Source organism: Pseudopodoces humilis, chromosome 1, assembly GCF_049639895.1.
Source record: "Pseudopodoces humilis isolate 2021_Gansu_Grassland_sample_001 chromosome 1, ASM4963989v1, whole genome shotgun sequence".
NCBI lineage: Eukaryota > Metazoa > Chordata > Aves > Passeriformes > Paridae > Pseudopodoces > Pseudopodoces humilis.
The window spans coordinates 33687439-33712185 of NC_142200.1; the positions used below are offsets into that span (position 1 = coordinate 33687439).

Below are 24747 nucleotides of genomic sequence, written 5' to 3' on the forward strand. Positions count from 1 at the left end.
ATGCTGTACCCTGCTTCTGTAACAGCAGTCTTTGAATGGCTGTGATGGTCAACAGCAGTGAAAAATACAATTGAATTTAGTTAAGAGACATTGAGTGTTTGTTACCTCATAATTTGTGTATATGTATCCCAAGGCATTGGCATTTCTTGGAAATTCTATTTACTTGTATTAATGCAAAGAATATTTCGTTCATTTCCTCTTTTTCATGGCTCAAACCTTCCCTGTTCTTTTTTGCACTCCTGTTCTCCTGCAGATAGTTGTTAAAAATGGTCGTTCATGCTGCTGTTTTCTAGATTTGTTGTGTTGTTTTGCCCAAGCATTTAAGATGTTTTTCATCCTGCAAAGGCAAGTTTTTGTTGATTTAAACTTTGAGTGGCTGAAACTATTATAACTCTCTCTCATTGTAGTACTGTCTCTCTGAATGCTTTGTTATTCCAGTCCTTCCTGCATGAAGGGGATTTAAGAGCTAATACTCCTTATGTTCAGGGGAAGATTTGAGAAAGCAAATTCTTCAACAATTGTAAAGTGCGTTAAGTGTGTAGGCTCATTTAGTGCCTTAATTTTTTTACTGTTTAGATGTAGCTGATTACCATGTTAGAACAACTAGGAAAGTGGAGAGTACTGTTTTGAATTTGATTCCATCCTTATCCAATAAACTGAACACCATAAAAAGATTGATAATTTTAAATAACCTTGGCAAAGACCAGAAATTCTGACTGCAGAAGAATTATGAAACTGCTAAGTCACTCATATTCTCTTAGGCCTCATAACTCTTCAGTTCTGAGATGAATGTGCACCCTGATTCTCCAGTATGATTTGAAGGATGTATCATATATCTTCTTAGACTCTTCTGTGGTTCTGGTGATTAGTATGTTGTCTGAAGAATTTTAATTTCATCAGGGAGATAGATAGAAGGCAGTGGACCTGGATCTCCCGCTATTTTGTGCTGGTGTTCCCAGGCTGTTACCCACAATATAAGCAGCACTCCCACAGGGCAGCTGCTTCACCAACACCACAGTAAAAGCTGAGAACTTTGATCACTCGGATACCTTCCTCTCTGGAGGATTGTCTTGGTTCTGCATGCAGAAGAGGTGGCCCTAGCATAGTGTGCTGCCCTCACTCTGGCATCTGGGAGCCATCATGGGGTAAGAGTTAACATGCAGCGCTATCTCCTAGTTGCTGGGTGTCTTTCCAGGGGTGGAGTCATCTTAAGCCAGTTCCCAACTACCAGAGCCACATAGACGTTCTGAAAATACCTTTCTGCTGACTACCAAGGAAATAATCTTGCTGACACCAAGAACTATGATTTGTCTTTTTTTAGTTATCTAAGCTTTAGAGTCATGTCCTGCAGTAGTTTTGATGGAGGCCAGTTTAGCTTTTCTGCACCTATCGTTTGCATGTTCTCTTCTCTGTAATGCCCATGCTCTTCATCTACAGACTCTGTGATGAACCAGACTGAAAAATGGGCCTTTTCCTTCTTTTCCCTTGCATTTTAGTTTGATTTGGTGTAATTCTGATGTGAAGTCATGCAACTTTCTTGTGTAGTTGTTGTGTTGGGGATTGTTGTGGCAGAAACCATGGAAGTAATTAGACTGCTGATGCAATTAAAAGTGGTTTATTCAAACTGTGTGAAATAACATCCCCTTGATTGAATCGTTCTGCCTCCAGGCTTGATTTCCTTTGGCTGCTGTGACATTTGTATTGTGTCAGTGCAGACTTGCACTGACAGTTGCAGAGGTCTTACTTGAAGTTCTGTTTGCATCATTTTTTCTGGCCTCTTGGTGTCTGAAGAAATAAAACTATGGCAAAACTTCTTTTTTTCCTTTTTTTTTTTTTTTTTTAATCTGTAAAGAAGGAATAGGGATGAGGAGGCAGGGTAGAACATGATATCAACTGTTTAGACTTATGATTTCTTTCCGTGGTTTACCATATGGAAAGTATATGCCATTATCTAGGTACTTTTGCAGTTTAACTTACTAATGTTTGGCAGAGAAAGATTGTTGTTTGTGCTTGATAACTGTAGTCTGAAAAGTTGAATGTTATTTAGTGATTTTTTTTTAGCATCACTTAAATTCAAAAATTATTTATCTATGAAGGTTATTTGCTATATTTGTTGTTTTGTGATTTAAGGAATTCAGTTTCCTGTGCTTTTTCAAAAGTCAGTCCATACTAGCACATTATCTTGTGATAAGTAAATGTTTGGACTTCAAGTTAACTTAAAAAAAACATTATTGAAAATAACCCTGTAGACCCTCTCAAAGGAAACAGAATTATGTGGTTCTAGTAGCTAATTCACACTAGAGAGAAGAGCTAGGGCTGCTGTGTTTTATGTGCCATTCCAAGTATTTAAGAGTTTCCAGGCAACTGAATTATGAAATTAAGACGAAGTAAGACCGTGCTGATCAGATGACAGCTGTAATGTGTCAAAAAAAATCTTCCAAAGATAAGATGATCAGAGGTGGCTGAGAGGAAGAAAAAACTGACCCTGAGCTGAAAGTTTTTCTCCTGGTTCTAGTCATATTTGCTGTAACTGTGCTGTTCTTATAGAATATTCAGTGTGAGAGGAATCAAAAGTTTAGTGTTATAGATGGATGCTGGATAATTTTAGTAGAGGATTATTGTTAATTTAGTTTACTTTTAAAATTACGTTCATTTTGCCTCACAAACCATGATACTTCCTGAACTGTTCTAATGCATTTGTTTTAAATAATAAGAAATTCACTTGGCAAATGTGCTTCAGGCTAAAAGAAAAATCGCTGTGGGTGTCACACAAAGATATGATAATCTGTAAGTCTTGAAGTTATCCTGGAGATTTTTCTCCTTTCCCAAAGCCATCCAATGGTTGTTTATAAAGACGAATAAGCTTTATTTATAGTTAGTAGGGGGCAGCACAGAACAGTAGTGTCTTTCCCAGACAGAACAGTAAGTATGAAGGACTGGAGGGAAGGCATAAGGAGGCAAACTCACAGTCAGGATCGTAGCCAGTAGTTTCAGGTCAAGGAAGGCTTGTTGGCTGTTGGTATTTTTGCAGGCTATGTGACAAAGAAAGCTTTTGTGGAAGGACCTGAAGGAGAATGAGGTAGTGCTAACCTTCCACAAAGGCTTCCTTCTGTTTCTAAAGAGCAGCAAAGGGGAGGAGTAAATAAAGTAGGCTTTTTTTTTTAAATCTTTCCTTTATTTCTTAGCTCACGGTGAAGATGCTGTGAAACAGATGAGCTAAGTGTGACCAGAAAGAGTGGAAACTCAATTGCAAAAAGCCTTGAGCAGCAGAACTTTAGGTGGTAGAAAAGAGCAACGTAATGCTTTGACTCCGTACAAGTAGCTTGCTGTTCCGACCTCTGCAGAGAGCCATTTTTCTGTCCAGGCTTTGCCCCCAGACTTTTCCCCTTACCCCATCTCTTGTCCTAGCAAGAATTTAGTACTCTGCATCTACTAAAATCACTTTTAAAACAAACAAAACCCCAAAGCTAAACACCAGAGAACCACCTGAGGGTGCTTTTGTTTTCTATGATTTTTACTTGTATTGATGAGTTGCTGTTAAAAATAGCACAGGTGGCTTCATGCTCTGGATCTGTTGCAAAATAAGAGTGTGGCTGGGTGGAAGGTAAGATTTTTTTACTTCATCTCTCAAGGATGTGTTGTGTAGCAGTTTCAGATTTTGAGTAATCCTGCTTCACTGTGGCCTGGGGTGATTTGTCCGCACCTGTCACCCCTCTCTTCTTCCTTGTGTTGGACGTAGTAGTTGTTTGGTCACAGTGTAAGGGGGAGTAATGTGAAGAAAAGTACTAAAATAAGAAAGGCAGGGTTTATTTTTCTAACATGTGAGTTCACAAGGGTTTTAGAGGAGCAGTACTGCCATTCCTGAGCATAATGTGTGGTTTCTCAGGGTTAGCTGTCATGCCATTGTGATAATGATGTACTCTGTGATAGAGAATCAGGTGATGTTGTCTAGGGCATGTCATCAAATTGAGCCCTAAATGGAAGCTGTCAAGAGGGAAGGATGTTCAGAAAGTAGTTGTAAAATACCTTCTGTCTTGCATTTGTTCTCGTATTTCTACTGGATTGGCATACTAGTGGAAGAGAAATGGTGCTGAGATGTGAAGTTAGAATGACTGATAGCCTGAGGATGAGTCTAAATTGTAAGGAAGATGGAAGATATTAGCAAGAGATGGAAGCTAAAAATGCTTATCAGATTGCAAATGTGTGTGGTAGTCATTAAGATTCATGTCTAGTGCCTGGGAAGGAAAGAAACCCAAAGAAGTAACTATCAAGAGCTTTGTAGACTCTTGTGTAGTTTGATATCCGCAGGGAGAAAGAATGCCTGTAGAAATGCCCTGTAGAAAGACTGATTCTTCAGGGTGCACAAAAAATATTATTCAGTGAATTTGGATTAATATATTAAGGAGATGTGTCTCATTGTATGTTTGAAGTGTTTCTTTGCCTCTACACCTCTAATCATGTGGTGTGAAAAGAAGCAGGCTCTACTATTTATAACAAGCCGACTGAAAAAACTTAGGAAATTCAAGCTGTTAAGCTAATTAAAACAAAACAGCACATTGTCTATCTGTAGCCTTGTCACCTTTCTCTACTAGCTGGCTCTACTTTCTATTACTAAAAGTTGGGCAAAAAAAACATCATAAGACTTAACTGAACTGAGATAAAAGTTAAAATTGAATTTTCAAGTATCAGCTTCTTACTCATCCAGATTTAAGAAGGAAACAGAAGGTGACACAAAGGAGTAACTTTATGAATGACATCATTAGAACCAGAGATGGAGTGGATCCCTCTGCACCTTTCATTAGTGTCCTTAGTGCTAGGCTGAAAGAGACCTTGTCTTCCAAGTGAAAAGCTGTAGGTGGTTCTTAAAGTGATGTATTAAGTGTGTGTGTATACATGTCAGTGGTATAATTTGTAACTGAGTTAAATAAATATTAACTGAATCTAAATATGTCCTGTATTAGGTCCAGACAATAGTGGTTTGGAAAAAATAGCCATTTGTGCCTGGTATCCACTTGTTCAGCTTGTTTTCAAGAGTGACTCATTTTACTTTTCAAGGGGTTTAAGTGTGTGATGGGTACTGTTTCCCCACATCTTGGTGCCTTGTGCGTATAGAAGTACTGACAATGTCAGTAAGAGATGTGAGGTATGGTTTGATTAGTAAACCCAACACTTGAATTAACTTTTGTTTTTAACTGTGATAAATTTTAATAAGTAGGAGCTTTCCAGTGCTTCAAGTTCTTTCTTTTTTACCCTAAACATCCCATTGAATGGTAACTGTCAAAAGTTTTTAATGCTCAAAATTCCCTCATTCCTTCTAGTGGATGATAGTGATGAATATGCAAACCAGGTTGCAAACCAGGCTCTTCCCCTTTCTTATCACTGTCCAACACACATCTCTGATAATGTTTTCAAACCCTATCCTCAGGTTTCATCTGCCTCTATTTCTGTCCTTTAATCCAGCCTGACTCTCCCTCACATAATGATAATTTGTTCCTTACTTCTGTGTTATCTGATCTTTCAGAGGCTTATGTGCCTTTTTTTTTTTTTTAAAGAGAATCAGATATTAGTGCAAATAGGAAGAAATAAGTGTATTTCTATCTAGGGGCAGCACAATTTTCTAGCATCTGTTATAAAAGGCAGTTGTCTTAGTATAGCTGTCTGATCTCATACTCAGTCTTTGTTCATCATATTTACATTTATTTCTAAATCAACTTTTGGACATTTTGGCTTCCCTTCCAGGCTTTAACAGATAGTGTGTTCCTGTTTTGTGTCTAGAAAATCTGAGGATGATTTCTATTAGCTCCTTCTCTGGTGGCTCCATTGGTTACTTCTTGCTGTTACACGCTATGAAACATGTAATTCTTTGATATGTTGATTAAAAACACTCAGTTTAATATAACTGGTAAATATGATTTTCCAATATGGCTACAAGAGTATGTGGGAGAACATAATTAAATTGCTGTTCAAGATACATGTTTACATATGTTGTAGAAGTAATCCAGTTTTGGTATTTATTAATAGCCAGACTTTTTGACTGATAAAAGTTTTGACTGGTAAATGTATATATTTGTGTGTTTATTTAGGCTTTGCTCACTGCAGTAACATCTCAACACATAGAAATCCACGAAGGAACAGTACTACAGGCTGTAAGAACATGTTACAATATCTACCTAGCAAGCAAAAATCTTATAAATCAAACTACAGCCAAGGCCACTCTTACACAAATGCTGAATGTCATTTTTGCACGTATGGAAAATCAAGCAGTGAGTATCTCAGTATCTTTATCTAGAAACTACCTCCTGAAAGCAAACCAGCTTGAGAGATTAGTTTCATCATTATTAATGTTTTTGGCTTTTCTAACTTGGGTACTTTCAGGAAAAGTATCTGGTATCTAATATTTTTCTTCTTGTGTTTTGCATTCTGAAATACGTGGAAAATATGGAGTTTGGTGGGGGTGGTGTACAGGTTTTAAACTTCTCATAGTGGTCTGCTATATTTAATAGATGTATTTACCTCAAGGGACATTTTGCTTTGGTTTGACTTCGTGTGTTGTCGTAATCCATTAGACAAGCCACAGAAATTCTTCCTTTTCTGGGGATTCTAGAAAAAGGGACCACAAAAAAAAGTTTGCCTTGATATTTTCCAAGCACTCCTTGCTTATTGTCACACCTACTCCCTGAGCTTCCTTATAGGGCAGGCAGACAACGCTGGATTCTGTGGTTTATGTAGTGTAGTCATCCCTTTTTGACAGTGAAGGTGTGAACTATGTGCATAATTGGGAAGCAGCCCTCTTGCAATGGATTATCCCGTGATACTGAAGTTATTTCTAATTAAACAAAGATGCACTTTCTTAAACTGTTACTATGTAAGCAGAGACAATAGAGGTGTCATCTTTATAAAATAATGCATTTATCTTATTGTTTTATTTTGATAGTGAACTTCTTGTGTGTTTGCAATGCTTTTGTAGCTTCAGGAAGCCAAACAGATGGAAAAGGAAAGACACAGACAACATCATCTTCAGCAGTCTCCAGTGAGCCATCATGAGCCTGAATCACCTCAGTTGAGACATATTCCAGCACAGGCTGATCAGCTGTCCAAAGACCATGAGAGAGAGCTTGACCACAGCACAAATGATGTGGACAAGAACCTTCAAGAAGATATTGAGGCAGAAAATGGATCTGACATTTCTAGTGCTGAAAATGAGCAGACGGAAGCTGACCAAGCCACAGCAGCCGAAAGTAATCAGTGTGTATTTCTGTTTGATGGAGGGAGGGAAAAGGTCTGTGAAAAGAAAGGCTTGAGGATTGTCTTCCTTCAGGCATAAGTTTTCAAGTAGTTGTCTAATGCAAAATGCCCATTTGTCTTTGTTACCACTGTCCATCAAGAGCATCCTTTAGTCCTGCACTCTGTAGGAGTCTGTATTAAAAATTCCTTTTTGCATCTGTGTAATGTTGTGGAAGTTTTTGAGAATAACAGCTCAAAACCCTCAAGCTTTCAGTGTTTTAATGTCTGTGAAGATACAGAATTGATGTGTTTTGCTGGCATAGGCCTGTAGATAAATTGCCATTTACAGGTTAACCACTGGAATTGATACATTGTGCAGATACCTATTTTTGAAGCATCCAAACATTAATTCCAAAATATTAAGTGCAAGCAAAATACCTTCTTAATTTCAGAGTATCTCATTAATACTTGTTTGTGTTTGTTTTTCTTTATAAAGATCTTTCTAAAGTTGATGGAGGAACATATGATGGTGAAAGCAATGAGTGTGAAGAGAAGGCACAAGAAATTGTAGAAAGTATTGTGCAGGAAATGGTGAACATAGTAGTTGGAGGTATTATATTAATATCTGTCTAGTCAATCGCGACTGCAGTCTGATTCTTGACCTTAAGGATTATTTTACCACTTTGAAATATTTTAATTAAAATTTATCATCATTTAAATATGACTTAAATGCTAAAGAAGACAGTTGTGCCGTCAGACTTGAGCTGTGCATTATTTAACAGTAAAATGGACAGGATTTCATACATTGATTTACACTCTTTGTATTGGAGACAAACGTTCTTTTAAAATACAAATTCTTGCTGATTTTTTAGTTTTGTTTTTTTTAATTTTTATTTTATCTTGTTTCTATATGAACACTCTTCAGAAGTGAGTCCCTATCTGTAGTAGCAGTGTCTCACTATATTTTTCAGTTTGTTGGAAATTGTCTTATCAGACTAGTGAGTGATGTCCCATACCAATACTTCTTGGAAACTTGGAAGAGTGGTGACCCTCACAATGTGAAATTTAAGTAAATTTCTACTGTAATTTTTATTAGTGGGTATTAAGAATATTTGCAATTTTTATAGGTCTATAATGCCGTGTAAATTCTGTCTTAAGTTTCTCTTTATGATTTAGTATTTAAATGTTGGTTTTAAAAGCTCTTTTTTTCAATTTTTAATCTCGTGTAACATTTGTTAATAATTTTTACATCTTTTCTGATAGATGTGGAAGGGACTGCAGGTGGTGATGGCACAACTGTATCATTAGAGGATGTCAGTGACAGTGAAAACATTCAGGCAAATGGAATTCCAGGGACTCCAATTTCTGTTGCTTATACACCATCTTTACCCGATGACAGATTATCTGTCTCTTCCAACGATACTCAGGTACAGGCAGATACAAATTAGAAAAAAAAGGATTATGTTTTAAATGTTGCCCAACACTTGTGCAGAGTGATTAGTATAATTCCATAAAATAGGTTGCTGAGATGAATTTCAATAATTAAGTCACATTACTCTAATGCACTATTTAAATGAATTTTTTCTGAATAAATTTTGCACGTGATGTCTTTTTTTATCCCATCATGTTTTTAGTTGTCCCATGGAGTTCACTGTTCAAGAGAACTCAGTTTCCTGTTTCATGAAGTCCTCTGAGAAACTGTAAAGCTAGTATTCAAGATACATAGTGAAGCATATAGTCAATTATACACATGCCTGTGTATTTTTAGTATGCTCTTTTCAAACAATAAATAGAAGTTTCAAGCTGATAGCATGATCTTAGTAGGGTGATTTCAGATCAAGAGTTTCATGTCTGAGAGGATTTTATTTTCAAACAAAATTGATTTTTTTAACAAAATAGATGTGAAAATACACTCCCTCTCTTGTATGAGAGGTGTATACACTTGTCAGCTGACCAAGAATATCTGCTGTCAGAGTGTACTAAGTAACTAGGTTTGTGAGTAATAATTTTAAATTCAAAAAGTTACAGCCACATAAGCCATACAAATAAAGACTTAACATTAAACATGTTGCTTGTGTATAGAACAATAATACAGAATTGCAAGAACTTAGTAATAGGGGTGTTTACTGTCCCACAGAAATTTTATCAAATGTATCTGGCAGCAGATAGGTTACTATTTATGTTCTATTAAAATGTCAGTTGTTTGGTTCTTTTAATCTTTTAGTAACTACTGAAAGTGCCTGGCAACAATTCACTGCAAATTACCTTACTTAAACTTGACCAACCTAATTTCATGACACCCTTTAATTAATTCTGACTTCTTACTGAATAGGCAATCTTTAGTAGTGACTTTCATTTCAACTGGACTGCAGAATGTTTTGTTTTAGTCTTGAGATCATAAAGCTAAAGTGAATTCATTAAATTTGTATAATATATTAGCTGCTTATTGCTCGGAGGTGGGGATTTCCCTACACACCCTGCTAATGCAAAATGGAATACTGAAATATGTTAACTTCCTTAGGAATCTGGAAATTCTTCAGGACCTACCCCTGGTGCTAAGTTTTCCCACATTTTACAAAAGGATGCCTTCCTTGTATTCAGGTCACTGTGTAAACTCTCCATGAAGCCCCTGTCAGATGGACCACCAGATCCAAAGTAAGTAGAATTTAAAAGTTTTTCTAATTAATCTAACAATAAAAATAAATTATTTAAATATTTTTGTGAGTCCTGTTACTGAGAAACTAATGGTATGGTGAAAAGAACCTAGAAACTTTGGAAAGGTACTTTTATGTTTTAATGCATCTTTTGTATACCTGTTCAGAAGTTTCTTAATACCTATGCCCTCCATCCAAAACATACCTTTGTACTGGCCACTGGGAAGAAATGTAACTCTACATCAGGTGAAACCAGCACATTTGTGTATCCAGTACACATCCTCAGCTCTACCTCATCTTAATATCAGCTCCTCACCTGGAGCTGATAACTGATTATGGTAAATTCATAATGCAGTGTTTCATTCTTTCGTTCAGGTTGGACACTTCTGTCAGCCTACTTAATCAAAACACAGATGTTTGATAAAAAAATATTTTATTTGGCTGTTTCTTCTCACTGGAGATACCATGTATTCAGTTTTATTTATAGAACTGTTTGTTGTAAAGGAAATATAGAGTCTCCTGTATAGATGGGCGCCAGTATTAAATTTGAGTGTCAGCAGAAAGATTTGCTTTCTGATCTTGGATTTATACGCATATATGCATTTTATTTGCACATTAGGAACAATTGCTAATAATTTTCAAGAGGAGGAGTGTTTTTTTGATTTAAGGAGTGTTAAGAGATCAGATTGAAACACAGTAGTATGATTTCAGATGACAGTGAAAGGCCTGGTATTCTTCAAAATAAAATCAGCTTTACTGTTCTGAGTCTAGCTTTTAAAGCAGTAACTTTTAAGGCAGTTTAGTTTAATCAGTAATGTGTGGTGTGGATTTAATATGCTGAAAAGATATATGTAGTCAAAAGGGTTTGAAGGTTTAGTCTAGGAACATTTTTAAATTATCTAGCAATGTGTTATGGAAAGTCAAGACATTAGATAATGAAGACTGAGGCATAAGGGTTTTTCTCACCATTTCTGAGAATTGTCTTCCAGGAAATGCCTTGAAAATCCTGTGGTTTTAGCTAGTACTCTGAGACTAAAGCTGTCCATTTATTAAAGGCTTTAGTGGATTAACTCCCCTTGCAAGAGCAGTAATAGCTGTTGAGGCACTTGGAGAATCTCATGTGAATCCATGGAGTTCTTGACATTCATATTAGAACTGGTGAAGCTCTTCATACAAAAAAAAATTGGAGAAAAAGGCATTTAGGGCAACAAAAATTCACTGCAAATACATTTGAAGGTATACATATTTGGAGAAGTGCCTAGAATTTATCAGTGGTTCTGAGTCATTGATGGCTTTTTGAACTATTACAAACATACTGTAATTAGAAGAGGATGCTTGGATATCTATGGCATTTCAAGAGTCTTATCTGCCTCTGTAGAAATCTTATTTTCAATGAAATTTGTTATGAAGTCTGTAATGAAAATATTTTTAGATTTTAGGTAACTGAACTTGGAGCTTTAGCTTAAAATCACAAGTCTGGGAGTTAAGATCAGCATTTTGCTTTCTGGGAACCTGGTCAGTGTCTTTGTTTCCTTTTTTTCTGGAATAAAATAAAATGGGATTGAAATATTGCTCAAAGCTTTGCTTGCTGGTTTTTGTTTTTATCTTAAACCTGTTCTAAATTAAGTGAGCTTTACACATCATACAGAATTGTTAAGGTCATCATGTCAAGATTTCGGGGAGCTGACACTTGCTGGAAGTAGGCAATACTTAATATTTATGACTGAAATTCTCATCATATTTAAATTCTTACATTCCATAGCAAAGTGTGATCTGGTCATTTGCTGTCTGCACACCTGGTAACATGTGATACAAAATCAAGCCTTTTGCATCAAAAGAGGTTGTTATGTCAGCTTCTATGCAGTGCCAGCACCAAGTGTTTTCTTAAAGAAGTCCTACAGAGAGCAGTTTCAGATTGACTTTGACCTGTAGCCCATTAGGAGAAATGTGAGGGACAAGTTCCTCACTCAGTTTGACTGGCTGTTTTCTTCTCAAAAGCATCTTCAGAAGAAAAAGTCTACTTTGGAATTACATTTTGAGTTTGAAGTGTTTGCAGATTGATTACCCCATCCCACTCTGTTGGGCAGAAAGAATTGATTTTATTTGCAACTTACTTAATTAGCATTTCTTGTTTTACCTAGACTGGAATTACTTTCTTTTTTTTCTTTTTTTTTTTTTTTTAATTAAGCTTATATATTTGCAATATACAGCAAATATCCAGCTACTCTTTGTGGCATGGATTGGCTTGAAGCGCTCCTTACTGTGTCAGGGCTGTACTGGATGAAAAATTTCCTGTCATTGTTCCCTGTGTTTCATAACTGTCCTCTGTCAGGGGTAGTTGTTTAATGAAAGCTGGGGACTGTCCTGTTGGCAAAGCCAATTGTGTCTATACCTGCTCTTCAGAAGAGAAACAGCCTTTTTTGAAATTATCAGGAGTGGGAAGGAGCATCAGGAGTCTTAGGAGAGAATGGTTTCACCTGGAATGCTATTTATTGCATTGGATTTTAATAGGTGTAGATTTCCTTTATGCTTTTTCCATGTGTGGTCTGAGGGCTTTTTTGGCAGTTTTGTTGTGTTTGTTGTTTAGGGGTTTTTAGAGCAGAAATAGTAGCACTGTTCTGACATGAATTCTAGTTTACTTGAGTCTGTAAGAATGTTACTGTGGAGCACTTGACAACACTGCAGTTGACTGACTTGGTGATTGCCGTGCTTAAAATAGGCACGTTTTGTGTCTCACCTGCTCTCAGAGTGGGATGGGCCCAGTGACTGATTAGTACTGTGTTTGAGAAAAGAGATTTCAGTGTTGACAGGGAGTATTGTATTTATAGTCCTTCAACTTTCTTTCCATGCTGGTGGAAATAGAGGCAGAGAAGGAATTTCTGCCTTTGACTAGTCAGATTTTGGTAGATGAACTGGATTTTAGATGGGATTTTCCGAAGCTCTGTTAACAGGTGTCCTGGGGTGACTTTATGATACTGGTATCCCCAATTGTCTGGTTTATGTTATATATTAAGTTCTGCACCTTTAAGACTGGCTTTGAGAGCAAGAGAGGGGGAAGAAGAAGCGTGCAGTTTGTGTTAAAGAAAAACATCACTCCCCCACATCTCGCTCCTGGACTGTGGTGTCTGCAGCACGGACAGACAGCGGGACAGAGCTTCTCTCTGGCTTTTAGTTAGTTTTAGCTAGCTGAGGCAGAGGAGTTCCCTGGACCTTTGTTTTTTTCCTTTTCTTGGATCTGTGCAAGCCTGCTCTGGACTGAACACCCAGCCAAACCCCGGGAGCTCACGCCTTTGGCCCACCGGGGCGTGGGCCTCGGCACTTTCTAGCGCCAAAAGGACTGATAAGAACCTGAGTGAGCCGAGCTACACCACATGAAAAGAACTTTTCTTCCTAGACTTGCCATCCCATCAAACAGCAAGAAGTTTTATTATTTAATATTATTCAATTTCTGTTAAATAAACAGCTTTTTCCACTTCTCTCCAAGAACTTTTTTTTTTTTTTTCCCCTTTTCCGGATCAGTTGGTGGGGAGGGGGCATTTCCCTGAGGAAATCCCCATTTGGAGTTTTCCTCCCTAATCTGCCCTAAACTAGGACAACAGGAAAGAATGCTCCTTCATCCTCTGTCTGAAACAGCTGCATTGCCTCTTGTTTGCTGCTGTTCTGTGGTGCAGAAGAGAGAGGGTAATTTTTCCTATTCTGGAAAAGGTTTTGCCTGCATTCTTGGTTGAAAAATGAACAATTTAACAAAAAAAGACCCAACATTTTTTATGACCCTTTCTGCAACTGGTTGTGTCGAATGTGAGTTTCTGTAATTAATGTTCCGCTTGCAAAATAACTGTGGATTGTATTGACTTTTCAAGAGAAATGGTTTTTTTATTTCTTATGGCTTACACTGGGCTGATATGCTGCATTGTTTTGTTCTAGATCTCATGAACTGCGATCAAAGATTCTTTCATTGCAGTTGCTTCTGTCCATTCTGCAAAATGCAGGACCAGTCTTCAGGACAAATGAGATGTTCATTAATGCTATAAAGCAGTACCTCTGTGTTGCACTGTCAAAAAATGGAGTCTCATCAGTTCCAGAAGTTTTTGAACTTTCACTTTCCATATTTCTTACCCTTCTGTCAAACTTTAAGACTCATCTAAAGATGCAGATTGAGGTATGTTGCATTAGTTTCTAATTAAATATGTGGGAGGTATTAAGTGAACATTTATTTATATTTGTGTAGCTTGGTCTTGCTTGAATAAATTTGTTTTCCTTTGTGATTCATAGCTTTTGTGTAGAGCTTGCCAGATTTTCCTTATTTTGAAGTTTTCTGTTGGGTGTGGCATGGTACTACCACAGAGTGTTGCTAAAACTCAGAATTGAATAGGTTTGTGGCTAAGCTCAATCAATGTTCAATTTTGTGATTAAGAAAGCTTAGTCCAGCACTACATATTATAAACTAAGAAAATGAATGCACTCAGGAAAAGACTGTGTAATATATATGGTTTTGCTAAAGATTTTTAGAATAAAAACTAATGATATGAAAAGCATTGTGATCTTTGAGATCACTTGAACAGATTTCTTTCTCTGGGGAAGTCCTTGCTATTCCATTATTATAGCCACTTCCCTTTGCTTATCAGGGCCTCTGTCAATATATGTCCTGAATAAGATGATCTCATTTCCTCTAAAGGTGTGCACACAAGTTAACTCCTTGGACTGTAAGTGGAGATGAGTCTATATTCTTTGCAATAAATTCTTTGAGTCCTGGCAGACATTGTGAATTTTCAGTGTGTCAGTTCTAAGTCACAGGGAAAAGGAAGATTTAACCCCATATGGGCCATTCACTTAAGAGCTGGACTCCTAATGATCCTTGCAGATCCTGTCCAGCTTAGAATATTCTGTATGTGGACGGTTTGTTCCTGAGATAAGCTCTTTGTAGGTAAGGTACAAGCAGCTTCTCAGAACCACTCTGTCCTGTTCGCCCACATGGATACCCTCTTGTGGTGCCCTATGTGTTAAAGATCTTAATTCTGTGGTGAATAAAGTAGTACTGTGTGCAGTGTGTCCCTGCTGTTTATTTTAGTAATTTTTTGTTTGGGGTGTGAAGTGTGAATGTTGAAGCCAACAGATTGCCCCATCCATGTGGAACTTAAGTATGTGAAGAGATGCTTAGAAATGTTGATGAATTTTGCTGTTGTAAGGACCTTGAATTCAGGGATATCTTCATCCGTGGATGTCATTGTACAAGTTGATGTGTTGTGGTAGCTTTGGAGAAGAACCTCATTTTGACAGTAGCATGTCATAAAATGATTGTGTTCTGATCACTTACCAGGTTATTTTGATACTTCCTTGGGGAAAAAGCAGTAAGATTTCCAGTATATGGTTGAGCATAGATTGGATAGAAATCATTGAATGTGCCTTGAAAATGTCATGCATTTTGAAAAGTTACAAGGCCAACTGTGTGCTGAACAAGACTGTAGTGCATGTGCAGTGTTTGGCACATGAGACAGACTGGGTGGAGCTGCTCTCAGTCCCACAGCCTGCCTCTCAGAAAGTGTTGGACTTGCTGTGTTCAGAGAGCTTACAAGTCAGCATGTAGGTGGTGAGTGCATTGCAGTCGGCTTCCCTGACAGAAATTTGATAGGTTTCCATCGCTGCCGGCCTTTCACAAATTCCTAATAAAAAATAAAAGACATATGAGGCAAACTGGATGTAGGATGCCCTACACTATTGTAGGAGGTTCTAGAGTATGCTAAATTAGGGCCATCACCACATAGCAGGGCTATATTTCCTCCTTGTGAATAGGAAACCCAAATACTTGATGCTGCTGAAGTACCCATCTATTACGAAGTACAGCAGTTTCTAGAAACGTCTTTCTTTTTCCTGATGGTGAGCTAAGAATTCTTCTTTCAGCTACTGATCCTAAAGGTTATTCTGAAGATGTGGGTAGACACATAGAGAACTTCACATGCAGTTTGTGTCTTGGAGCAGTAAGGAGAGCCATATGCTCTGATTTATAATATGCAAAATCTATATATTTTGGGATTGAGGCTGCATTTTTCATCTGTGTAAGAATTTTCTAGGGTGTTTGAAAATAATAGTTTCAGATAACAAGAAAGTTACCCTCTCCTGGCTTGTTGATTTATATATTTAGCTAACACTGCCCTCTGACAGTAAAATAGTTTGAGTCGTACCTTAGTTGAAGCACGAATTCTGAAGAAGTTAATGAATATATTTGCAGCAAATCAAATCCCAGATATCAGAGGAGTTGGAGTGTCATTTAGCTGTACTTACTATTACCACCCTTTCAGAATTGTGAATACCTTAAAACTCATACTTCAGTTGACGAAACATAATAAATAGCTGTTTTCTGGTTTAGTTTTCCAGTGTATTAGGAACAAAGTCTCAGCTCCGTGATGTGAATTGCAATAAGTTATATAGCAATAAATAGCATTTTTAAATAGCTGAAATGTAAACCATAACTATGGTTTTGAGAAGTTCTTCATTCCAGGATGTGCTTATCCAAAAGTGATACCAGAAGCAAGAAGTCAGGAGATACCATCAAGTGCCTTGATAGTATGCAGAGCTTCCAGCTATTTTCTCTTCTAGCTTAGATTTCGATTTAGTTTTTGTCCCTGAAATCTTTTTCTCTGCTTCTTCAGTGACTTACTTTTTTAAATTTTCTACCAGAAGAGAAATACTACTGCTAGTTCCAGAAAATATATAAAATCAATGTCTTTCAATAAAAAATTAGAAAACACCAAATGTGTAACTGAGGGTTACTCACAGCATGACGTGTATTAAATTTTTGCCTTTTCTCTAATTATGTAAAGTTGTGGCTAAAATCAGTCTAGTACGCTTAAATATGTTTAAGCACATGCAAGTCTTTAAATTGGTATGTGTTGAACTCCTTAGGTTTCATAGGGATGCTTTCCTTATTAAGACAGTTAGCTAGCATTGTGCTGTGTGCCTCTCTCTAAAGAGATCAATAAAATGTAACTATAGTTCACACATTTTACTTGAGGAAATGGCTTACCAACAAATTTGCCTAAAAGTCAGTGTTGCTGTTTTTCCCCAGCCATATGACTTAAAGTGGGAACAGCCTTATGCTTTTCTTTACCTGGCTAATAGCATAAAAATCTCTGTAAAAATTCTGTGCTATGAAGGAACAGTCAATACTAAAAACAAGGGTTTGGATATTTGTGTGATGCTATTGGAGAAGTTGAGTAGCTTGAGACTCTCAGCAGCCCTCTAGTAAATCTATGTGTTATGGGTTTGGAAGCCACAAGTGGCTGTGAAGAGTTGAAGTACAGAAAACTGATGTAATACCCTTGTAGCAGTTCTGTTTTGAGTTCAGGGGCTGTTACAGCATTTGGTACTGCTCAGGGAAGAAGTGAGAAGAAGCCTTAGCTTAGCTGATAAGCAAGCTTGGCTGAATTAGTCATCCTGATGGATCTGGTGGGGAACTGATTGAGAGGGAATAAAATAGTTTCTCTTCCAAACAACAGCATCTGTATTAAAATGATTTCAAGGCAAACTCACCTGTATTCTAGTGAAGATTGGCTTTCCTGTTAATGGAGTTGCTGCATGCTGTGCCTGACCGGTACCCTTCTTCCAATAACAGTCTGGTACTGTAGAGTGATTCTTTTGTGTCAAAATGTTTCCCTTCAAAGGAAGGTCCAATACTTCAAATTTGCATAAGGAGCTGTTTGTTATGTTTGTGTCATAATGTGATCATCTTGTAGGTAAAGTATTTTTATCATGAGGTAATACTTCTTTCAAAATCCCAAATGAACTCTTAACAGCAGTTTAGGCTTCTTGTTAGGCTGAATTGCCCTTGAGGATTTGACATTCCAAATTCTTCTGCTTTTGAATGCTCAGGAAATAAAGCTGGACAATACTGCAGAAGCACATAAGTAAATGATTCAGATTCTTAATTTGCATGTATCAGTCATCAGTCATATTTCTTCCTTTCCTCCTTTTTCTTTGGCCTTTTCATTATTTCCTGTGCATCTAAAGTGCTGCTTTCAGAATTTGGACCATCAAAGTTAGTGACTGTTTTTGTAATAGATTTTTTTTTTCTCCCTCTTCCTGGAATATTTTTTAGGTTTTCTTCAAAGAAATTTTCCTGTATATCTTGGAAACTTCTACTAGTTCATTTGATCATAAGTGGATGGTTATACAAACACTGACAAGGATATGTGCAGGTATTAAGGGCTGTTGTGTTCTAGATTTTTTTTACCTTAAAGAACAAAACTATACTTGCTTTTCATTAAATAACCTAGTTTCTGTTCCAGAGTTGACAATATCACTTTATTTATAGATGCTCAGAGCGTGGTGGACATCTACGTGAACTATGATTGTGATTTGAATGCAGCAAATATATTTGAAAGGCTGGTTAATGACTTATCAAAGATTGCTCAAGGAAGGGGTAGCCAAGAACTTGGCATGTCCAATGTTCAGGTAAAAACTGCACCAAACTTTATGTAGTTTCACGTTTCTTGGCATGATAGTTTGAGACTAAACTCTCCGGTCCACTAATTAATTGTTTATGAAATCTTTTCTAGGAATTAAGTTTGAGGAAAAAAGGATTGGAATGCTTGGTATCGATCTTGAAATGCATGGTGGAGTGGAGTAAGGATCAATATGTAAATCCCAATTCCCAGACAACCCTTGGTAAGACATATGATGTGTTTCTTCTGGCTTTAGTAATGAGGTGCTGCAAGACTTGAGTGTGTTCTTCCAAGATTTGGAAGCTGTTAATGTCCAGACTATTTTTCCTTTGGTAGAAATATTGGTAAGTTTGGTGTCATTTAAACAAGTTGTCTTAATTGTCTTTTCTTAATTGTATGAATTCCTAGAATGCTACTGGACTGAAAATATCTAAATCCTATTATTGTCTGTATTTCTGATTTTAAATGTGTCTCAAAACTTTATTTGAAGCTCCCTAATTTTGTATAATTTCATATTGGTTAAATAACTGCTAAAGCAAGAATAGAGAGCTTTTTTTTTTTACTTATTTACTGACTATTTAAAAAAATTACTTACTTTCTGAATATTTATTTCTACATTTTATAGCTGCAGAAGTTTGAATGTTGTAAGCCATGAAGCAACTAAATCATTACTTGTTTTAATCTTGTTTTCATCTGACCTAAGGTTATGCCAGAATTTTCTGATTAAGCACTTGAAGTTGGTAGGTGAAGTAGTAAACTTTCTGGGAGCAGTTAGCATGCCTGTCTTTGTGAACTGAAAGCAGCAGCTCCTTGCCTAATTCTTTTAGACACTGTGATTCAGAAACTTCGAATAGTTGCTCCAGGTTAAAAGTGACACTGGATTTGAAGATAAAATAGAAAAGCTGTAGTTGGTTTTCTGAGGTGTTGGGGTTTTTTTCCCAAGTGCCTGAAGTTATAGTTCGAATTTAAGACTTAAATTTCAGTGTGTGATGAACTGAAAGAAATCTCCTTGAGATGTTGAAGTGATTTTTTAAAGTATTATTTACTTTCCTGACCAAAATACATGCATACATACACACACATATATATATATATATATAAGTACATAATTGAAGATAACCTTGAGTATTAGAAGCCTGCATTGAGTATTTGACATGTGATTTTTATTTCTTTTCACTGTATGTATTTTGGACATATGTAACCCTTTCCAATTTATAGGCCAAGAAAAACCCACAGAACAGGACAACAGTGAAACCAAACACCCTGAGACAATTAACAGATATGGAAGCTTAAATTCTTTGGATTCTACTGCTTCATCAGGAATTGGCAGTTACAGCACACAGATGTCTGGCACTGACAACCCAGAGCAGTTTGAAGTCCTAAAGCAGCAAAAGGAAATAATAGAACAAGGAATTGACTTGTGAGTGCTCTTTTATCACCCATGGGAGGGTGGATTCTTTTGGAGCTATGAAGATTCCTGGGTTTTTCTTCCTTCTCCTCATAGATACTCATCTTGTGTTAGGAAAAAAACTGGATGTAACAGCACTTCCTCTGGTGAAAGAGTGCTGAATGGTGTCCCCTTTGGAGCCTGTCAACAGTGTTTTGTGTTAACCTAATTCCTCACAGCTAGAAGATGAGTACTCTGAATGTTTGTTCTTTTTTCTCCAGACCTGCTTGTCTAAAAATAAGGTTTTTATATTTGGATAAAAAGAACATTGAACTCATGATCATTTGAATATGACCTGTTTTAATGTACGTGTTACTGATGAAAATGCCTATATGCTTATGCTGATGAGACTTTATGATTAATTAACTTATCATAATTAGAACTGAAGGATAGTGTAATTTCTAAGAGCAGTCTGACATGAATCTTCCATGTGATTTCATCTTTGTCACCTTAATCTCCTCAGTGAGGTCATTTACATGCAAAAATGAAAGTTTTCTGTCATATAGTTCTGGGACCCTGCACGAATGCACCTTAATCCTTTAGGGCTTCAATTTCTTTCAGTTTCCTGGTTCTGTGTTTTGAATGTTTCCATTTTTACAGGCAATTAATGGATTTTTTGATTGTTTCATACAGATTAAGATAAAAAATCAACAGCATAATTGTTCTTTTCAAGATTTTTCTGTCTTTGTGGAATATTTTTTTCTTCATGAGTGCCAGAGTAAATGGGAATGGCTTATTCCTATCTAATGTGCAGTTTGTTAAAGGAAAAATATTTAATATGTAGATTTTTCAGCATCTCATCTGAAATTTCTGGATTTTTTTACTTAAGCTGGTACAGCTTTGTGCATGGGTAAAAGGGTTAACTCTCATTTTGTCCTGCTCTTCATTGTACAGATTCAACAAGAAACCAAAGAGAGGGATTCAGTACCTGCAAGAACAAGGAATGCTGGGCACTACCCCTGAAGATATTGCTCAATTCTTGCATCAAGAGGAAAGATTAGATTCAGTAAGGAAACTCTTTATCCCTGATGGTTGTCTGTGCTCGTCCTGGTGTGTTTCTAGTAATTGCAAATCAGTTGGTAGTGTTTAGACTGTGTATCACGTTACTGTGGAATGAAGAAAAGGAACCCTCTCTCTGTCTCTTCTAAATTTGTGAGTTCATGAAATTTGGGTTGGAGGGTGCAGTAGAGCTCTACCCTGTGCTCTGTGCATTCTGTGGTTCAGCAAGGTGTAAAGCTTGAGACTGACCTACTTGAGCTGACTCAAAACTTGTACTTAGTTGCTAGTATAGCTTGAAGCAACATAGCAAATCCTATATTATTTAGTAAGGAACTGCCGTAAGTATTTGTTCTTCAGAGATGGTGAAAATAATAATGTGGTGCAGCAACATTAAAAGCACTTTTTTTCCACCCCAAGAGGAGAGTTAGTTAATCGATATTAGTTTTTGATTTTATTTACAGCTAGCATCTGTTGCTGGACTTGGAAGGGTCCTGCAGTATCTGGGTGGGAATATCTCATATATGTTTTCTAATATGTTAATATTGTCATGAGAAACCTAACTTTCTAAAACAGCAGTTCTCACCATTGTGCATAAAAGCCACACCCATTGGTGCCTATGTTTACAATTGTGGCTGAAGTCACAAATTTCAGTATCAATGCTTCAAATCAGGCATCAAAACATTTTTTTTAGTATCAGTTTACATATACAGGCATCTTTATCTGAATGCATGCTCTTTTTCACTGTACTGTGTTGTGTTGACAGTGATCACCTCAGACGTATTTGAGTACCAGCTATTTTTATTTGAGCATCCCTTGCATCTGTTTGAGATCAGTACTCTAGGGGACAAAGTTGAGTTTAGTAAGCTTCACATTCCTATAATGAGTTTCTTAACTACAAAAATCATTATAGCAGAGAACAATCAATAGTAATATTAACTTATGTTAATATTAACATGTATTATACACATGTGTAATTCATCTAACAAGAAGATGGCATGTGAGTAGAAGCAGAGAAGGGAGAATATAGACTAATATGTATGAGCATGTAAGAGCATTATGATGGAATATGTGGTCCAAGTGCTTTAGACAATAGAGGAGAAGCAGGAGTATGTCTCAGTTAAGTGCAATACATGCCTCTCTTTTTGTAGGACATTTGACTGTTGTTGTTATTTATATGTATTTTTCAAATATAAATGCACTAGTTTGTCTTTCCCATTCTTATTTCAGACTCAGGTTGGGGAGTTCCTGGGAGACAATGATAAATTTAACAAAGAAGTCATGTATGCATATGTAGACCAACACGACTTCTCAGGAAAGGATTTTGTTTCAGCTCTGCGCATGTTTCTAGAAGGATTTCGTCTACCAGGAGAAGCTCAAAAAATTGATCGCTTAATGGAGAAATTTGCTGCTAGATATTTAGAATGTAACCAAGGGTAAGATACAGTTCTTCTTCAGAACTTTGAAAGCTGAGTAATTAGTGATAAAACCTAGTAAATTAAATTTTCTATTCTTTCTCTCCTTTTTGCCTTCAGGCAAACTCTTTTTGCTAGTGCAGATACTGCATATGTTTTAGCTTACTCAATTATCATGTTGACAACAGATCTTCACAGTCCACAGGTATGTTGCTGGAATAATTATCTGTGTAATTCACAGGCATGTGACTTTCAGGCTGTGTGACAATGTAGTTGTAAATGCTTGATATCCAATTTAACACCAGTATGAGTGTAAGAAGTAAGGTAGTGTTACATCCGTGCATCTTTTAAGTAACAATATTACGTTTCATGGGTGTTGAGGTTTTGAAATTTTTTTGATTAGGCCTTTCTGTAACGTAGATTTCTGCTGATATGATAGATAGTTTGGTCTGTATGACAAGAAAAAGCATTTTATTAATGTCTTTTTGTTCTTTTTAATGTATGTCTAATTTGATATACATTTGATCTGTGGATCCTACCAAATGTTTAAGTGTTAGAATGTCCTCATGGCTTTATGGTATATTGTATATTATTGTATATAATATTGTAGATTTGACAGCGTAGTCTCAGATGTGTTGAATACTTTAAAATGTCTTCTGAATCAACAGGTTTATCCTTGATGGTAACTTTTTGTGGGCTGGGCAGTTTTATAGGGAGCATTTTAACTGATGAGCTTGCCTCATTTGTTGATACTTACAGCTACTTTCTGCATTTCAGGTTAAGAACAAAATGACAAAAGAACAGTATATTAAAATGAATAGAGGTATCAATGACAGTAAAGATCTCCCTGAAGAATATTTGTCTGCTATCTATAATGAAATAGCTGGAAAGAAGATTTCAATGAAAGAAACAAAAGAATTAACAATACCCACCAAATCGAGTAAACAAAGTAAGTAGTGGCATTGTTAGCTTTCTTCAAGGGTTGGCTCTTCAGTTTCATGAAGTCCCCTGTTTTAAAACAAGAGTTGAATGAAGCAAACACCACTTACTTAACTCACAGTGGGTCTTAGTTTCTAATTTCATATCCTTTTAGTTTTAACATAAATGCATGATGCTGGCCACAAATCTGCATTAAATACAACTGCTTATTGTCATTTCCCTTTTCATCTGAATTCCTGGCAATCAGTGCACTGACCATGAAGGGGGCAGGTTTTGCTGTTGAGCAGCAGTTGCTAATAGGTACAGAGCAGGACAACACACATGCTCTGTGTGTGTTTTCTGTTTCTTAAGTAACTGTTGTGATTTCCTACAATAACTAATCTGTCTTCAAGTATTTTGCAATATTTGATTCTTAGGGCCCTAATTTGTGCACTTTATTATCTTTTCCTCTCTCAGATACCAGAAAAACTTTGTGTTTTGCACAGTGTGAAGATCGAGATGTTACTCACTCTACCTTTTCTACAGAGAACATTAAGAGAGACTTAACTTTATCCCATTATATTTGTATAATTTAAGTCCTAGAATAGCCTTATGAATGGATTACTTGCAGGAGATTTGCATCTGGGAAAAAAGAAATGCTCTTGTTTTCAGTATTCATTCACTTAACATAATGTTTTATTGTCATTTTTAAAAAAAAAGATGATTATTACATGCTACTTGGATTTAACTGTCTTCATGGGATGGAGGTCCTTTTATGGAACTGCAAAGGTTTAATGTAGTTCTTGCACTGAAAAAGGGTGTCCAGTTATTTTTACTGTTATTTTCTCTGCTGATGGATTCCTATGAAATATCTCTTCATTTTGAATTTAGCTTAGTGGGTGTGATATTTATGCTGTCAATTGAGGTGATGGAGAAGAAATCTCTGTTGTTAAAATCTTAAAATTCTATAAAGGCTTAAAAATAGTTTTCATTTCAAACACAAGTTTGCCTTAAGTTAAATTTCATATATATTGTAAAAGAAATATGAGAAGGCTGATGTGATAATTTCAGAAAGTAAAGATAATATAAAATGCATCTGAGTATTGTACTTAATGAAAAATGTAAAATTACTATATTCCTGCAGACAGCATTGCTAAAGATGCACAAATAAGAAAAAAACTGTCTTTGCAGGTGTTGCTAGTGAGAAGCAGAGGAGACTCCTATATAACTTGGAAATGGAGCAAATGGCTAAAACAGCTAAAGCTCTTATGGAGGCAGTGAGCCACGTTCAGGCCCCTTTTACTAGTGCAACACACCTGGAGCACGTGAGACCCATGTTTAAGGTGAGATACATGTTTACATAATCATGTAGAATATCACAGTTTCTTAATACAAAATGCTGACTGTCAAGGATTTATTGAAAATACTAAGGATTTGCATCTGCTTTGTTTTTCTCATTTTGTGAGTTATTTAACTTGCTACAGGAAAGAGGATTTTGGGCCTTCTAATCTAGTTTCACTTACCGTGGAATTTAAGAAGTTTCTGTGCTGATAGAAGAAGCATCTTAAAGCAATGGAGCAATTATCAGGAAAAGCTTTTATCTAATGTTGTCTGCTGCAAATTAATACTTTAGAAAGCTAGGATACTGGTCCAGT

General features: G+C 36.5%; 1 protein-coding gene across 2 annotated transcripts in view; it reads left to right on the top strand.

The window, feature by feature from the left end:
• The window catches only part of ARFGEF1 (ARF guanine nucleotide exchange factor 1), an 85948-nt gene that overhangs the window by 32908 nt on the left and 28293 nt on the right, over window positions 1-24747 (top strand). Inside the window, exons 5-19 of one of the 2 annotated variants that reach the window (XM_005517108.3) lie at window positions 6084-6263; window positions 6968-7238; window positions 7721-7834; window positions 8488-8651; window positions 9746-9879; window positions 13803-14037; window positions 17971-18070; window positions 18187-18326; window positions 18431-18539; window positions 19535-19736; window positions 20658-20769; window positions 21990-22195; window positions 22295-22379; window positions 22952-23123; window positions 24284-24435. In XM_005517108.3, the coding sequence (XP_005517165.2) occupies window positions 6084-6263; window positions 6968-7238; window positions 7721-7834; window positions 8488-8651; window positions 9746-9879; window positions 13803-14037; window positions 17971-18070; window positions 18187-18326; window positions 18431-18539; window positions 19535-19736; window positions 20658-20769; window positions 21990-22195; window positions 22295-22379; window positions 22952-23123; window positions 24284-24435 (2376 nt within the window). The remainder of the gene's footprint in view (window positions 1-6083; window positions 6264-6967; window positions 7239-7720; window positions 7835-8487; window positions 8652-9745; window positions 9880-13802; window positions 14038-17970; window positions 18071-18186; window positions 18327-18430; window positions 18540-19534; window positions 19737-20657; window positions 20770-21989; window positions 22196-22294; window positions 22380-22951; window positions 23124-24283; window positions 24436-24747) is intronic. The other variant, XM_014256373.2, reaches the window with a different exon arrangement.